Source organism: Copadichromis virginalis, linkage group LG14 (assembly GCF_057382275.1).
Source record: "Copadichromis virginalis isolate Kocher_CV1m ecotype Utaka linkage group LG14, C_Virginalis_male_GT1.1, whole genome shotgun sequence".
Taxonomy (NCBI): Eukaryota; Metazoa; Chordata; class Actinopteri; order Cichliformes; family Cichlidae; genus Copadichromis; species Copadichromis virginalis.
In genome coordinates this window covers 18,421,349-18,438,332 of record NC_140631.1, presented here as the reverse complement: position 1 = coordinate 18,438,332, position 16,984 = coordinate 18,421,349, and the positions used below count along the sequence as shown (strand labels likewise).

The window sequence follows — 16,984 nt, the reverse complement described above, 5'->3', positions numbered from 1 at the left end:
ATTGTGATGTTGTTTATTCTATTACTCTTGTTCTCTTCTGCTTGTTTTCTTTTTTCTTTCTCAGCAGGTGACCCAGGTGATTGATATATGCATTTTTTTTTCTTTTTTTCTTCTTTTTTTTTTTCTGCTCATTCTGTTGGTTTTTGCCCTTCTCCCCCGTCCCTCTTCTCAGCTGTTTCTCTTTCCCTCTTTCTTTCTCCCCTTCTTTCCCCCATTCAAGTCTGTCTATTCAGTAAGTGAAAATAAAATAAACAATAAAAGGTGAATCAAATGGACCATTATGGCAAGGCTGGGATGGTCAATTTGGTAAAGTAAATCCGTTGGGCATCTTTCTTTGCCTTTAGACAACAATTCTGATGGCAAAAGAGCCAAACGGGACAGGCAAAAAAAAAAAGAAAAAAGAAAATTTGCATTATTATTAACCATGTCTTTAGCAGGAAACTAACCAGTCTAAATTAAATCTACCATATATATAATATTTAACCCAAACTTGTTGATTGCTACCAATAGTGTCTGGTCGTGGTGCAACTTGCTAAGGGACATTTAGCAATGTCTCATTATTGCTGGTGTATGTATATTTTATTCTTTTTTTTTAATCAGTGTGGATTAGAGAATAAATTTAAACTTATGCACTCAATTATTATTATTTTTTAGACCTTAAAGGTGTATGCTCTACAATCATTCTACCTCGGAAGAAGAAGAGTTCAAAAAAATGATTAAAAGCCCAAAATTACCATGAACTTCATGTCCACGATGAGAGTGTGTAAACATCTGAAGTGTATTTGTTGGCCTACAATTCCACAGCTAACTCGTTAAGTACTGAAAGTCCACTGGTTTGCTTGAGATGACAAAGGGAACCCATGTGAAATAATCTTCTTGTCAGAAAAATACTGTGCTCTTCAAGTCCTTCACTGAAGACAAGGACAGACGCTGCAGGATCAATACAGAGGCAGAGCAGCGAGATGGAGGTCAAGACTGAGAAGAAAAATAATGGGCCTCGGAGAGATAAACACAGTGGGAACAATCTGAGAACTCCGGGGGAATTTCCTTCCGTTTCATGCTCTCTAAATTGCACCCCTGTCTCCTACCAACCCTTAAGGCACCTCATTATGAAAACCACCTGGGAGCTCTCTTGACTGTTCCTAACCTCGTATGTTCACTGACAGTGCACATCATGCTATGGTATCCTCCTAGGAGAGTTAGAAGAAATCTACTAAAAATCTGCACCACAGCACACAAGGGCTCCTTCTGAAAATTAGCAGTCATACAGTACAGCCTCATTCCCGTGGGAGAGGTCTACTCGGTACGGCAAATTCTGCTGCTCAAAATAAACAATATTTTTCCCCACAAAGTATACCCACATATTGAATCTGAAATTATTCCGCAAGCAAGCTAGCAGAAAAGTCAGAGACAAGTAAGAGATAAATGGATAGAACAGCTAACTAAACTAAAAGTGTATGCATAGTGTTGCTTAAAGGTTACTTGAATTCATATAGCAAAAGAAAGAACGGTTACAAACCACTGCACTACACTTTTAGCTTTAAAACCTCCTCATCCCGTTCCACTATCTCAGAGTTTCCCTCTGTGGCTGCTGAGCGTGGTTGGAGGCGCGATAATGGCCCACAGCCAGGAGGCAAGTCACACACTAACACCCCAGTCCTACTTCTTCCTAATGTATGAGGGCAAGTGAACAGGCATGAAGTATTCTTGGTGTGCAGGTGGGCAATCTATCTTTATTATAATACCACACACCAGCGAAGGGAGTCCACAGGTTTAAAAAAGAAACTGCAATTATTGTCATTCGCCCACGGTGCTAAATTTGATTTCCAGTGTGACCGTTTCCTTGCAAACATTTATAGCAACTGCATGAAGTTTTCCTGGTAGCCAATTTCAGAGCCTGCAGCAGATCATTTTTGTGTTGCACTGAATGGACAAATGTACGCACCATAAAGGGAAGAATAAAACAGCAACAGAACAACTTAAAGCAACTTCAGCTGCATCGATTTACCACCAAGGATTAGCATAATGTGTGTGTGTGTGTGTGTGTGTGTGTGTGGTTATTCATTGGGGTGCAAGCAATCTTTTCCCAGCTTCTGCTGTCTCATCCACATTTGGGGCACCGTGGGGATCACTGTGACAGTGTAAACCTGATCTAGCCCCCAGTGTCAGCGCTGGCATGAATAATTCACAGTGTTCGGGGTGGCGTGCTCCTGCAAATGGCAGACACACGCTGGAATGGATGCTGGGTTGCCCTTGATGTTTCTCTCCAGGTTGTCACAAATAGTTTTGGTGCTGAACCATCCTTTTCCACCTCCTCCAAGTCCACACGCTCACTGCTTGTTATCAGCAAAAGGACTCGATTCAGTGACTGCACAGTGCCATCTGTTGATCAAAACCAACGCCGAGCATCCACACAAGCCTGTTTTAATTAATGCTTGTGCCATGCCAAGGTTGTTCTTCGCTGTTACATGCTCCCCGCTGACGTGTGGACACACTCAAGAGACCGATTCATTGCATTCAAACAACTTCTACACACCAGTAATCCTCTGTAAAACGTGACGTGTTTGTTTTTTAATGATGTGTGTATTTTTGTGCTTCAGCTCAGTTTTTGTGGATGCTTATGTTGGTGAGAAATGTTTCGACAAAATAAGAAAAATAAGAGAATAATAATAAAAAATGATCTTTAAAAATTTAAGATTTCTTTAAAGTGGTTTTGTGTTACTTTTAGTTTAGTGTACTAAGCCTACCTTTCTACAGGCAGATATCTCTAAATTGCATATTGCCATGATATGATGTATGTATGGATTTCACAGTAACTGGTAATTCACACAAAATTGGGAATAGTTCAGGTTAACAATGGACATCAAGTGCTGTCAGATGATCGGTGTTATGGTTCCACTGTGACGTCGGACAGTCAGCCGATCAATGCAAAAGGTAAACGTTAATTCAGTTTTTTTTTCTGCTGTATGAGTATACAAATGAAGCAACTTATGGATTTGTTTTCCAGATATCATTAAACCTTTCATCTCCTACTTACTTGTTAATGGTTTTTCAACTTTTTCCTTTACAGTTTAATTATATTTTGTACTGCCAGCAGCTTTTTAGATGAAGGTCTTTTCCTCAAATGGCGATGGCTATATAAATATCTTACAAACTCCCAAACTACAACTATCCCCAAACGAAATAAATTAACTCTGGGAGGAGTTGCGGGTTTGATATTGCACAGCTTCCAGCCAGAAGCCTAGACCATGTCTGACAGATCATACACCTCGAATGCAACCTCTGTGGGTCTTGGACTGTGGTTTTGAGTTTTGAGATGTTTAGTTTCTCTAGTTTTGTATTTTTCATCAATCTTATTCTGTAATGTTGTTTTCTGTTCTCTTTATATTGCAGTTTGCTTTCCTTACCTCAGTTATCTGTGCCTTTAGTTCTTTGACAGTTTTAGTTGTTAGTTTGTGTATTTCCTGCCTCTCTCAGTCCTGTCACCGTCTCTGTCTGTTTACCTTTTGTCTCTGTGTAAAGTCTGCATTTCTGCTCTGTTACTTCCTGGTTAGTTGTGATAGTCTCTTCTTTTGTGTGCGTTGTGTTCAGTTTCCAGCTCTCCCAAGTGGAACAGTTTTGTTCTTTTTGACAATCTTGTCACGGCTGCAAACACCCCTGCACCCGGTGGACCTTTCCCTACCACACGTTTCACTTCTAGTCAACTTTCCATTAATATTTTCAGCAGTCAACTTCTGTGGCTTCGATGCATTGTTCCCCAATGACAGCTGTGTGTACTGAACTATAGTGATACAAGGTATTTGCACTGTCTGAATAGTAATTTACTCACACTGGAAATTAAACATTTTAATAATTTAAGATACAGGATTTCAGATTTTCATTAACTGTAAGCTGTTATTACCAAAGTTAAAACAAAAAACAAAAGGTAAAGGAAAGCTTACTTTTTTAATTATTAATCTATTTTGGATGCACTAGTGTTTGGATTTTGCACACTAATGCATTTCCAGGAACAATCTTCAAAGTAAAAAACTTTGAAGATTGTCAAAATGATGTTAAATATGCAGAAAATCAGGCTGCAGCCATCAGGAGGTCATTGATCAAACCTCTTTTAGATATTACCAGATATGGCTGCCCTTTTTTGGTAAATTAGGAAAGTAGGTGGAAAGTATAAGAACAACCAGGTTAAAGAAAAAGGAGGGATATTGATCTTTGGAAATATAAATCAAACTCAGATGTGTGCAAACATGACTAAGGACTTTATTAACCAAATCATTTTCCCCATAATATCCACAAATAAAAGTGATCTCTTTATATATATTCACATTGTATAATTTCATAGTGTGACAAAAATTCTCTTTCTCTGTCTCTTCTTTTTTTTTTTGGGATGTCCAGCCATTCCTATTAATTGTCATTGGATCAGTCGCCATGCAGTCGTCAGAAAGGTTGAAAAACATTACGATTGGTCAGCATTGGCGGTCACGTCTGGGGTCTCTCCTCTTCTCCTCTGTTGGCTCCTTGTAGTGCTAAAAACCCCCTCAGTTTCCCAACCACAGATTTCATCACACTGCGACAATAAAACAAAAATAAATTAAGAAAGCAACGTTCTCCTGCAGAGTCCTCCTCCCTGTCCCTTCTTCTTTTTTAAATATTTTCTGTTTTATATAATAATAGTAATATTAATAATGACTATAATTGTCCTTGATATAAATTCAATAGTATTTTTTTCTCTTTCTCAAATTTTAAATAAATCATTTTGGCAATCCTCATATTTTGTCACTTTAGAATAAAAGAATATTCAAGTAGAAAATAAAAACTGTGAGAGAAAATTTCATCAGAAGAGGAGCGAGGCGTGAGAGAATGAAAGGTGTGAAAGCAACAGAGAAGAGCGAGAGAGGAAACAAAGAAAAGAGTGAAAGAAAGAAAGACAGACTCAAAGAAAAGCATCCACTTCAGACGCATGTCAGAAACAGCTCTATATACAACAATTTCTGTTGTGGAAAACTGTCCGTCCTGTGCCTTTCGTCTGCCTCTTGTCCTTCCTCCTCCAGTGTGTCTGCAGTAGTCCTGTTGTCTGAAGCAGTCCTCTGTGTCCCAGTGTTATACCAGAGTGTAAGACTTGGCATAGGGGTTGTTGCTCTGTTTCAGGTGTCCTCTGGAGTCCAGCAGTGACTCCTGGGAGGTGCTAAGCTTGGCAGCCTGTGCTTGGGCTAGATCTCCTGAGGAAGGGACCTCTCCCCGGACCTCACCACGGGCCTCTCCCCTCTCCCGGACATCCCTGTGTGGGAGGGTGGAAGCAGTTCCTGGCTGCCACTGCTGAACCTCCCTGGGTGAGGGCACTTCCATAGGGGTGGGTTCCATGGGAGGTGGCCTCTTCAGGGTACGGCTCCTCTGGGGCTCCAGGCAGGTCTGACCCATGGCTCCTCCGCCTCCTCTTGTTTCCCCTGTAGCACCGGCACCACTTCCACTTGCTCCAGCACCACCTCCACTGCTGCTGCTGCCACTACTGCTGCTGACGCCCCCACCTCGGGCTGGAAGAGGCACGCCGCGGTTCAACAGGAAGTCCATACGGAGGTAAGGCGGCAAGTGGACCAGCTCTCCTCCTGGGAGGTGACACACAGGAGACAAGCAAAAAGACTAAAAATGCTGTCAGCTTCTAAGGTGTTTGTGAAACTAACTAATGTCCCACTCACAGAGGCCTAAAGACCAGTTGGAGACTGCATGGCAACCACTGGTTAATGAGAAACCACAGCAGGAGGATGCTTGCTAATACTATAAAGTGGTCACAAAGAAGTATGCAGCGCTACACCCAAACCTCCTTGAGGTTGCTTGGTTGCTTGCAGATTGCTGCAGTTGCCCACAGTTTGTACTGAAGACACTGACATGTCTGGAAAACACCTTCGTCACTTACTCACAAAGCAGTAATGAAGAAGTGAGGACTGCAATGGAGTTGCACCTTTTGAATCATGTTGGTCTCAGTGCTGAGGCTGTGAAGGTGAATTGTTCTCCTAGTCTGGCTGGTGCTAGGTGGTTAGTTAGAGAGTGTTTGCAGACAAATCTGTGTTTTCCATGCAAATAATCTGGTAGAGACCAAGGTGCAGCACCCAGGGTTCCTGTGACCAATTTCACCCAGAAAACTTCAGCAACTACTCACCATCTGCATATTCTTCTCTAGAGACCGGAGGTTGCCAGTGGGGTTACCAACCTTGGGTAGCTTTCTTTTTCTCTGCCCATGATGGAAATATCTGTCTTTTCTATCTCTAGCTGCTAAATGCTCAATTACATAGATTCTAACGGTTTTGGGGGGCGAGACAGTTTATAATGGGTGTCAGGATGTTTTTTTTAAATCATTTAGCTTCTGTGTCTGGAGGAAATGCTAAGACCAGTGGGACTAATGAGTAGTTATGTTATGCACCATAAACCAAAGCAATGAGGTGAAAGCCATTAAAATGCTCTGCAGAGCTACTGGCAATAGAGTCGGGTGATAATTCTCCTTGGCTTCTTCATCACAAGATTACACGCGGTCATTTGCTGATTTGCTGAAGACATCGATTTGGGAAGCGTTATTTATTGTCAGCTATCAGGGGTATTTAAATCAATCTAAGGCACTGCTTCAGTGAGGAGGAAATAAAGAAATCTTTGAGATATCATTTAACATAAGCTGATTTTAAGAGATGCCTCTGCTTGCCCTGAAACAGTGAAGCTACTTTCTGGGCTCCCTGCTTGTTCTTCCTTCCCCTCAGTTTAAATTAATTGCACAGAGCCGGAAAAGAAATCTATATTTAATTCACATTCACGCCGGTACATTTTCTCACCTTGGGCCCCTCTCGGGATTATGATTCACGACTATTATTTTAATGTAATACCAATCTTCGCTATTTGTGAATCTATTTAATTTAAGAGTTGGTATTGGGAAAAGAGTGCAGGAGATAATGTAATAGGAAAATGAATATTACAGTGTTAACTTTGCTATCACTGTCAGGGACGGATGCAGTGATGCAGTGGCTCTCTCCTCTTAAAGCGATGAAACTGAGTTATGGCCTTTGTCTCTGCCACCGGCATATATGTATGACATTCATTCATTTGTCAATTTGCACTTTTCTCTCAGTGTTTCACTGCAGGAATGAGAAGAACCTTCAAAGGCCTGTGGACACATAAAGCAGGTCAGATTTAATATCTTGACCAAGTGATAAACTTTGACTAAATGCTGTCCTGTCAATTGTTAAATAATCCTGTGAGGTGTTGGATTAGGAGAGGCGCTTTGGGTTCAGCGAGTTTACTGCTATTGTATCCATTCTACTGAGTGGATTACATGTTTAACACAGCAAACAAGCCAATCTCAAAAGAGCGTCAGGTTACCAGATTGGGTGCTCTGCGGCGAGATTGAACACTTGATGAGCTGAGCAGCACCTGCACTGTTTCATTAGTCATGGAGCGTTTATGTTTCACGGGAGCAGGGATCAACATTTCAACACGTGTACAATTTAACGCTAAAATAACATTTTCAACGCATGCACTCTCTCTCCCACGCACACTGACACACTCACATGTACTCGGCCCACACATGCACAGAAGTATACGCTATATGTAGACCCACACTTCCTGCCTGCACAGCATTAGCCGAGGTCATGTTTGCACTTTCAGCCCAACGTGACCTTGGAGAATGGATTTCTGGGTTCACGGGGAGAATGAATAATTTACTGTGTTTCATAACAAGCCCTATTAGTGCCACCAAAGATGATGAATGAGGAGGAGTGTTGATTGAATTAAATATAGATTTAAGTGATTCCGTGGGGGCTCATTAGAAATGTGGTTTGAAAATTCATCAGCCAGTAAATTTCCGATCGTTCAGTAATGGGGCGTTATGTGTAGCCACGATACAACCGCAGCTCTCTGCCAAACACATTAATCTGTGCAAGTGTCTGTTACCTTATCGCTGTAGTCTTCTGCAAAGGATATTATGTGTGTCGTTAAGGAAGAGCTACGCGCAAAATATTTACAAGCTGATTGTGCGACGATTGCTGCTCATGGCCCCGTAAATCCAGAGGATTTGTTGCAAAGGCCCAGTGGAAAGCAGCACCTTTGACCCCTGCATGGACAGGTTAGGTGAGCTCATGTCACTCAGGTGTAATAGAGACAAATATAGGGTTGAAGTCAGGTCATTTACCCACAGTCAAGCAAAACAACCTCCACACTGGGTCTGTATTTTTTAGAATTTACAAGTGTGGAGATGTTTTAAATGAGCTGTCTGGCATTTTGGGAAAATCACTCTCTTCTAAGAGCTTGTTGGAAAGATCGATACTGCTTTCACGTCTGTATGGCTACACCTGCAGAAGCAAGCATGACATGGCATTAAAAATGTCTTTTAAGAAGTTTAATACGGCAGCGGTCCTGGGCAAGTGCACACCATAAGTGATGAACTACGCCTATCATCCAGTTTCCATGCTCACCTGTGCTTTGGATAGCACTATTTCCCTGTAATTGGACTTCTGTTGGTCTTTGAAAACATTTAAACTCTCATTCAAGAGGCTTTTTCAGTCCCAGGTAACTGGCCAGGAAGGTCTTCTGGGGACTTTCTCCTTTTGGAGATGATCCTGAGGGGGACACGTCATCACAAATAAAAGAAGGCCCATTCCCTTCTTTTTTCAAGCTCTCAGGACTACCGTGACCTGGGTGACAGAGATCCTGCATCCACATATTCAACAGTAATATGCATACAGTGTTTCTAAATAATTTTGGCCAGATTGGTTAATGTTTTGCATCTCTCTCTCTCTGTACTCTACAAGACAACTTACTAATAAATAGAGCTTTGATAAATCTTTGTTAACTGTAAACTTCCAGAAAACCATGTAGTCATTTTATAGTCCATTAACTGCAAAGGCAGCAAAATACACAATGCTTATACAGCTAAGAAAAGCCGTACCTACCAGACCTGGTGTCAATTACTAATGTAAATGACACCAGGGTCTCAACACTCCGCGCTCCCACACCAGCCTGAAAAGAGTCTGGTATCACACTGACAGGTCTCCAGTGTGGCGGTAAAGAGCCGTTTTGTGCCGAGTGACAATAGGCAATAGAGATTAGGTTGACTGATAGCCTTTAGCCGACCTCTCTCTCCGCTAAACTGGTGATACGAGTCCGCCGTCCTGTGCATAAATGTTACAAACATAATGAAGCCTAAGAGGCCTCAACCCAGTCAGGTCAAACTGAAGATTCTGGGATGCTTATTGTTGAGAAACAAAATAACAACAACACAGACCTAAATTTCCAAACACCTTCGACTCTGCTAATTATCTGCGGCCCCAGAGATCAGAGGGGATGACAAAAGAGCTGTGAATACGTGTGTGTGTTTTTGAATGTCTGCGCTTCTGTGTGTGGCCAGCAGCTTTGCAGCGGGACTGCCAGATCTTGTAACTGAGCTGCAAATCTCCCAGGAGGAGCAGAGGGTCACGTAAGGTAAGACTACAAACCGAGAGGAGAGAGCACAGCACAGCAGGTCTACCTCAAATTGCAGAAGTAATGAAAAACTTTGGAGTCACAGTTTAAAAAACAACAACAAAACATACGTATCAATTACTAGTAAAACGTTTTTTTGTTTTCTAACAATGACGAGCTTCCCCGGGGTTCAGCAGGGAAAACTGCATATTGGAATTCTTCTTGTTGCTTTGTTAAGGGCCTAAAAGTTGCCAAAACAAGGAGCTACTCTCCCAGGAGGCCTGTAAAGAGCTCTGTACTGGTTTAATGAGACAATACCTTAGCACCAGCTGGGTGAAGACTAAGGGGATGCATCCTTAGGATGGGAAGCTGATGGCAGCTGAATTAAAGCAGAGAGTGGCCATAAAGTGAACTGACCGGCTTCTGCAGAATAATATGTGGTCATTTACAAAACAGCTTAAAAACCAAAGAGACCAAAGTCACTGGTTTTGTTGAAAGACTAGAGAGGTTAGAGAAAATCTTTAATGTAATGTGATTTAGCTGTTCTGCCCATTACACAAAACTATACCTGCCTGTCGGCTTGTAGCTCGTGTTGTTGTAGCTCGTGTTGTTGTAGCTTGTGTTGGCTGCAACAGGAGAACAAAAATCTTTCCAGGACATGTTTGCTCACATTGTTGGTGAAGAAGTAGCTCAAATTTTCCTGTGCGAACCACACAGGTGAGAGAGGTGCACATGAAAGCAAATGGATCTCTGCAACATCTGTTAAGCTATGTTCAGATGAGCAACCCAGTCAGTCTCAAGCATGTGGCATAAATGATTGCAGCTGCCCACATTTTTTGTCTTAGATTTCTGGTTAAATTCTCTCAACTAGTTTTCCTAATGAAGAAGACGAATATAGAAGCTTTTCTGTACATCTAAATGCAGTTTACTGTCAGAAAGGGTGGTTCAGCTACGAACTGTGTGTACGCTGGGCGTGACAAACACCACATCCTCACCAGGTCTGTGCGCTTTGGGCACGGCCATGTTCATGACCCTGCTGACATCCTGAGGTTTGGGCGGAGAAGCGGTAAAGCGGCAGATGCCCGACTCGGACGGTGTGCTAGAGGTCAGGCTGTCGGTGTAGTCGTTGGTCCCTGCTGTCATCTGTTCAGATGAGGTGTCAGAGATGAAGCACTCGGTGATGGTGAACTTGGCATGGCGGAGCTGTTCCTCCATCTTGGCATGCTCATAGGCTCTGGCCAGCTCCTCGTAGGTGGAGGAGGCACTCTCTGTTGATACCATGCTGCTCCGTGCGCGATCTGAGGGTCACAAGTCACACATCGTATAGCACATGCTTAGTTATTGTAAAGAATGGTGTATTATGAAAAGCTACGGTTTATCATATATGTGGATTATTGCCGTATTTCCTGTGCTTTTCAGGTTTATTTATTATTTAATGTGTTTTAAATATAAAAAATGCGTGGGTTCAAGTTGGACTTGTACCCTGCAATCTTCAGCCAAGAGTACGCCCCAAAACTGCAGTTTGGAATAAAAAACTGCAGCCCAAATGATTTGGATTGCAGAGAAAAGCCAACGTGATATTCATGCTGACTCTTCACACTTGAACATCTCCCAACAGCAACACGATTTCCGTCACCTCCTCCAACTTTAAACCCTGAATTCTACCAAGGGCTACATATGAGTCCATGTTGTTTCTGGACAGCACTGCTCTACCTGTATCCTGTGAGGGGCTGACACTGTAGCTGTCGCTCTCTTTGTCCACAGATCCAGTGGCACGCGGAGTGGGGAGTCTCCAGTCAGTGGTCAGGGTGTGTGAGGAGCTGGTGGGGTGTGGCCGGTTCAGAGTCCACTGGCTGGCGTATCGGCTCCGTGCTGCGGCAGGACCAGCTTTGGCAGTGCGTCTGGCAGTGGGATCTAAGTAAGGACAGAGGGGGTCGCACTGTTAATGAACACAGGTAATAATTTTCAAACCACCAAAGTCCTCTGACACAACAAAAGGCATATTTTTTAGTTTAACTATTAGTTATCTAATAAATAATTGTTAAATGACATGGATAGATCTATTTAGTCCTAGCAACCATTGCAGAGTCCACCACACATGACAGGCACGAGACAAATGGATGCGAACAAAAAAACACATTTTTTCCGTAACTGTGCAGGGATTTAAAAAGTGAATATGTGCGTTTCCTGCTGGGCTTTCATGTAAAGCTACAATTATTCTCTCTAAGAGAACTGAACATTACACTCAATCCAATTGTCTCATTGCAGACAGACACACAAACCGTCACCTATCACCCTGACCCAGACAGACTACTGGTCTATTCACTGCTGGGCAGATTCAGTCTTTAAAAAAGGCCTGGATTGGATCTGTGCAGAGAAGAATAGTGCTGGTAATTGTAGTAGGTCAGGCTGTAATTTTATCTGTGCGGATGGGGGGATAAATGATGGAGGTGTTTGGCCAGCAGCAGGGAGGAGGAAAAAAAAGCAGAGTCAGCATCTGGGTTCATGCCCCACCGGACAAATTAAACGACCCAATCGTGTGGCTGTTTGATTAAAAATGACTGCAAATGCGTGTGTTTGACTGTGATGAATATTGGACTCGTGCCCATGTTTTCAATTTTATGTGAGCACAGATATGCTGTTGTTCTGTTTATGTCTTGTTTATGTGTTGGCAGATATCAAGTAAAGCTAAAAAGCACATGTTAATGAAAATTAAGAACTTTTCTGATGAATTACAGTCATATTTTTTACAGTCAAGAACCCTGCTGCTGTACTTTTGGAGAGGGAGGTTATCTCACCCTGTCAGTTCAGCACCTTGAGTCTTCTACTATAAAGTAGAATATAATCATTCCATTTAGTTTTGATTTACATTTCAAACAGCCTGTTGTAAAATGAATAATTTAAAGTTTAAGCCATTTAATTAGGACAAAATGAACCGCGTGACTCGGTGTTACAAATACCACAATATATTGTTAGGTGAATCCATCTGCAGCTAACTTTCTGCACAAAATCACTTTGGTACATCACTAAGTGTGTGCATTGAGGTCTGCGTCTGTACTCGGGTCCAGCTGGCCAGTTGGAGCACGGCAGTCAGATGGGAATATGTCAAGAAAAGGCAGGGAGATAACAGCTCTTCATCACTTCTGCTTCAGTGGGACTCAAACACCAGAAGCCCAGCTGTTGTGCTTTGTCATCTCACTGCTGAAAGGTGGTACAATACTCCACGTGAGCTGCCTACTGTTAAACTCAGACCGGCTAGAAAACCCATTTGCTTTGCATGTACTGTACTTCAGCGCGATTTGCACTGAAAAGCTTTTACTGTTTGTGTTTTATGGTTTAAGATGAAGCTGCAGAACAACCAAATAAAACAATATTACTGCTTTATCCACAAGACAGTATTCAACAGTATGCTAGAAGCACAGCACAGCACTTGCAGTAGTATTAGTATTATTAGTAGTAGAGGAAATAAATGTTGAGCACTGACGGTGGTGGGACTCACTGGTTCCAGGCCTAGCATCGGACACATCCACCAGCGGTCCAGTGGCCTGTGACAGAGACTGGTAGTGGACTGTGTGGGTCACTGTGGAGGACTTCTGTTTATTGGTCTCCCCAAAGTCATTGTCTGTCAGCAGCACGGTAGACCTGTCATCTGCAAAACGGAGGAAAAGACTTTAAGTATCGTCCATATTTTACACTTAGACGCACAAGTCTGACTTTGAGGGCCTTACCGATTGTCTCCATGGTGTCTCTCTCCTCGATGAGGAGCTGTGCTCTGGGGATGTCGATGTGCATTCTTAGCGTTTGCTGCTGCTTGTTCACTGTGTCAGGGGTCCGGGTGTTCTTACTGAGGAGATTAATAGGAAAAAAATCCTTACTTTTCAGCTGTGATTTTGCACTATATTGCAGAAATGCTAATTCAATTTAATTTAAGCTGATAAGTAGCTGTAAGAAAGCAGGAGGGACAGTGTGCATGCGATATATTTGATTCTTACTGATGGGCACTGTAACTCCGGGCTACACAGTGATTTATGTTCCCCGCTCAAAGGAAAGCTGTGTGCATAAATTAAAATTAGGAACACATACCTCATCAGCATTTCTGCCAGGCTTTTGGCATCTGTGAAGTCAGCAAAGAGGCAGTTAATATACTATAATAGCACTGTCCTAGTTGATAATCCACAGCAGCGCTAAGAGTCTACAATCACTGACAACAACTCTTACAGAAAGGCGCCAGGTGCAAAATACTCACAGAGGCAATTTCTTCATTTTAAAGGCAAACTAAGCCTAAAGTTTTACATTTAAGATTAATTACACAACACATTTTTGTCCGAGTGCTTATCTGTGTAATGGAGATCAGGTTTGCACACAGACATGTTGGGTTTATGGACCAGATTTACACTTCACACTGTAAACAGAATGCAAATTCATACAAATTATAAAAGCAACACAACTTAATCCACAACCCACCTCTGAGTCTTTTGAGCCTCTGCTCCCGCCTTCTCCTCTTTAGCACCATGAGCATAATAAAAACCAGCACAGCCACCACAAGAATAGAGGTGATGGTCACCACCATCTTCAGACCTCCACTGCCTGACATGTTGTCTGAGATGGGATCTCCTGTTTTCAGCAGAGGAGGGATGGTGCCTTGAAAGGAGGGTGAAAAAACAACATTTGTTAACATTTTCAAATACTTTGCTTTTGAATCTTCAAAAACATTTAATATTCTACAACAACAAAGTGCTGTTGATGGTTTCCTGCAAGACAAACACTGAAGATAAGCTTTTATGCAACACAGTTAAAGAATACAGGGATGATAAGATGCTGATTCTCTCTTAGGATGCTGCTTTTCCACATGCGTGTTCTTTATTGGGATGTCACAAAGGATTCAGCCGAACCCCAAGAGAAGACTCGAGTACACATGACCAGTCGGTGGATTTAAACCTGGTTAACATGGTTGCAAACCTTTGCACACTTTTTAACTTGCAAAAATATATGTATTTGTGACATTTTGGTGCTGTTTTAAACGGCATGCACATTGGCAACATTGGATCAGCTTGTCCATTTCCTGTCTATGTTTGTGAAGTAGCTGTTTTCATCTGGTCTTAATTTATTAGTTAAACTATTTTCTTCCTGGTCTCAAAACCTTTTCAGTTCAATTCAATTTATTTTTATTTATATAGCACCAAATCACAACAACAGTCCCTTCCCGGTGCTTTATATTGTAAGGTAGAGACCTTACAACAATACAGAAAACCCCAACAATCAAATGACTGCTTTGATTAAGCACTTAGCAACAGTGGGAAGGAAAAACTCCCTTTCAACAGGAAAAAATCTCTGGCGAAACCAGCCTCAGGGAGGGGCAGCCATCTGCCATAGCTGGTGGGGGGATGATGGGGAACCAGGTTTGTAGCAGACTGAATATGTGGTGTTAAGTCCGCAGGACTGCTTCTCAGCAGCTGCATTAAGCTGTAGACCCACTCTCACACTCACAATAGCATCCACACACACTTGTGTCCCACACACACTCACTCACATACATGCATGCACGCACACATAACACCCTTACAGGCAGCTTACACATCTCAGCAAAGCTCTTCAAAGGAAATAAGTTAACCGTCTGGAGAGCACAGTGCTTACAAGTTCCTATCCTTCTTCACAGATCCTTTGTGCATGACTAACACAATCTGTAGCCCAAGGCAAATAGAGCGACGCCACAGCCCATGGAGAATCAGAAGACCATCCCCATTCTCTTACTGAGCCTTGTTCAAAGGCTGATAAAACAGTGGGACAGACAATCTAAATAAAAAATACATTCTCGACTGTAGGCAGAAGTGCAGAATGGCACTTTATGGTGTAACGCCGACTCTGCGAGCAGCAAACAGCACCAGAGTATTTAACAGAAGCTTTACTGAACAGACCTCTCAAGTCTGAGAAGCAACGAAAGGATCACACTTTTGCTGTAGTGTTTCCTCGGCTCAGAACAGCCTTCGATTCAAGTCTTCCTTTAACAGTTTGACCCTTCTTAACAGCTAATATATTTTGATTCTTATTATGAGCTATTTTTGTGTATTTTTCATGTAGGATACCTTGTTATTCGTTTCAAATTTTTCTGCTCATTGGAAATATTCTTCAAACTCTGGAACACTCTACAGTTTTCTGTATAAATAAACAATTACTATTATTATTACTGTTAATTGCAATCATTGTAAATACACTATACGGACAAAGGTACGGGACCACACCTCTAAATCTTTTAATTTTAATGTTTTTATTGCCACAGCTGTATAAAATCAACCACCAAGCCATACGGCAGGGGTGGGCAACTCCAGGCCTCGAGGGCTGGTGTCCTGCAGGTTTTAGATATCACCCTGGGTCAAAACACCTGAATCACATGATTACTTCATTACCAAGCCTCTGGAAAACTTTAGGACATGTTGACGAGGTCATTTAGCCATCAACTGTGTTGGATCAAGGACACACCAGCCCTCGAGGCCTGGAGTTGCCCACCCTGCCATATGGCCTGCCTTTACAAACATTTGTGAAAGAATAGGTCGTTCTAAAGAGCTCACTGGAATCGAGTGAGGTACTGTAACAGGATGCCACCATTGCAACAAGTTAGTTTCTGGAATTTCTTCATTCCTAGATATTACATGATCAATTAAAAATGGTTTTATTGCAACATGGAAGTGTTCAGCAACCAGATCAACTCAACCCTGTAGTGTTGATGGTGTTTAAGACTCCCCAGCGCTCTGCTGACAAGTTCCAAATCTGGCATCAACATCTAAGTATGTTTGACCATTTACTGTAGTCTTGGGCTCAGACTGGTTTCTTGCAATAGAATGACAGGGTTAAACATTTCCCAACAGACTTTCGTTTTAGTAAGAGCCCAATTTTGCTAATAACATTTCTTCCATCTACTTTTCACATTTTTAGTATTTCTTTAAACATTTTTATGATTTCTTGAGTCATCCATGATTCATCCAAAGATCCGTAACATGCAAACTGTTAAAATCCAAACTCACTTCCGTCAGCATTCAAAGTAGCAAAGGTGATCCTCTTCTCTGCTGAGCCGGCGCTGTTGGTGACCTTCATCTGCAGTTCGTACCACGTCGCCTCCTGCAATTCGTACAGGATGTAGCTCTTGGTCAGCGATGTGCGCTGGGCTGTGGTCCAGGTGCCTAAGTCCACTGCTCGGTACTCCAGTATAAAGGAGGTGATTGGACAGCCTCCGTTATTCCAGCCAGCCAGGTTGAGCCTGGCCCTCGTGGAGTTGATGCTGGTGAAGAGTTCATGTTCTTTGGCAAATTGAGGTTCTGAAGAGAATACAGAAAGAAAGTTACAACTTTTGCAAGTAAATACCAACTGACCTTGAAAAACAAAGTCAGTATCAGTGATTGAAATCAAAGTAGCTTAAGTATTATTTTAGATATAGTTCACCACTATTTAGCAGATATCTATGTCTGCCCGTGCATGTGCACCCACACATGACTGTGTGGGTGCACCAAGCTCGCCACTGAAGCTAGCTAGCATTAGCTGCTAAATGTCACCATCTTGT

At 42.3% G+C, this 16,984-nt stretch overlaps 1 protein-coding gene across 2 annotated transcripts in view; it reads right to left on the bottom strand.

Annotated features, from left to right (window-relative positions):
- Nucleotides 1–4,235: 4,235 nt before the first annotated feature.
- LOC146693794 (cell adhesion molecule DSCAM-like) overlaps nucleotides 4,236–16,984 on the bottom strand; it is a 134,705-nt gene continuing 121,956 nt past the window's right edge. Inside the window, exons 26-33 of one of the 2 annotated variants that reach the window (XM_085429700.1) lie at nucleotides 16,452–16,742; nucleotides 13,897–14,073; nucleotides 13,516–13,546; nucleotides 13,161–13,276; nucleotides 12,917–13,081; nucleotides 11,146–11,346; nucleotides 10,428–10,730; nucleotides 4,236–5,600 (exon numbers count right to left, since the gene is read on the bottom strand). In XM_085429700.1, the coding sequence (XP_085285826.1) occupies nucleotides 5,098–5,600; nucleotides 10,428–10,730; nucleotides 11,146–11,346; nucleotides 12,917–13,081; nucleotides 13,161–13,276; nucleotides 13,516–13,546; nucleotides 13,897–14,073; nucleotides 16,452–16,742 (1,787 nt within the window). In that variant the 3' untranslated portion in view covers nucleotides 4,236–5,097. The remainder of the gene's footprint in view (nucleotides 5,601–10,427; nucleotides 10,731–11,145; nucleotides 11,347–12,916; nucleotides 13,082–13,160; nucleotides 13,277–13,515; nucleotides 13,547–13,896; nucleotides 14,074–16,451; nucleotides 16,743–16,984) is intronic. The other variant, XM_085429701.1, reaches the window with a different exon arrangement.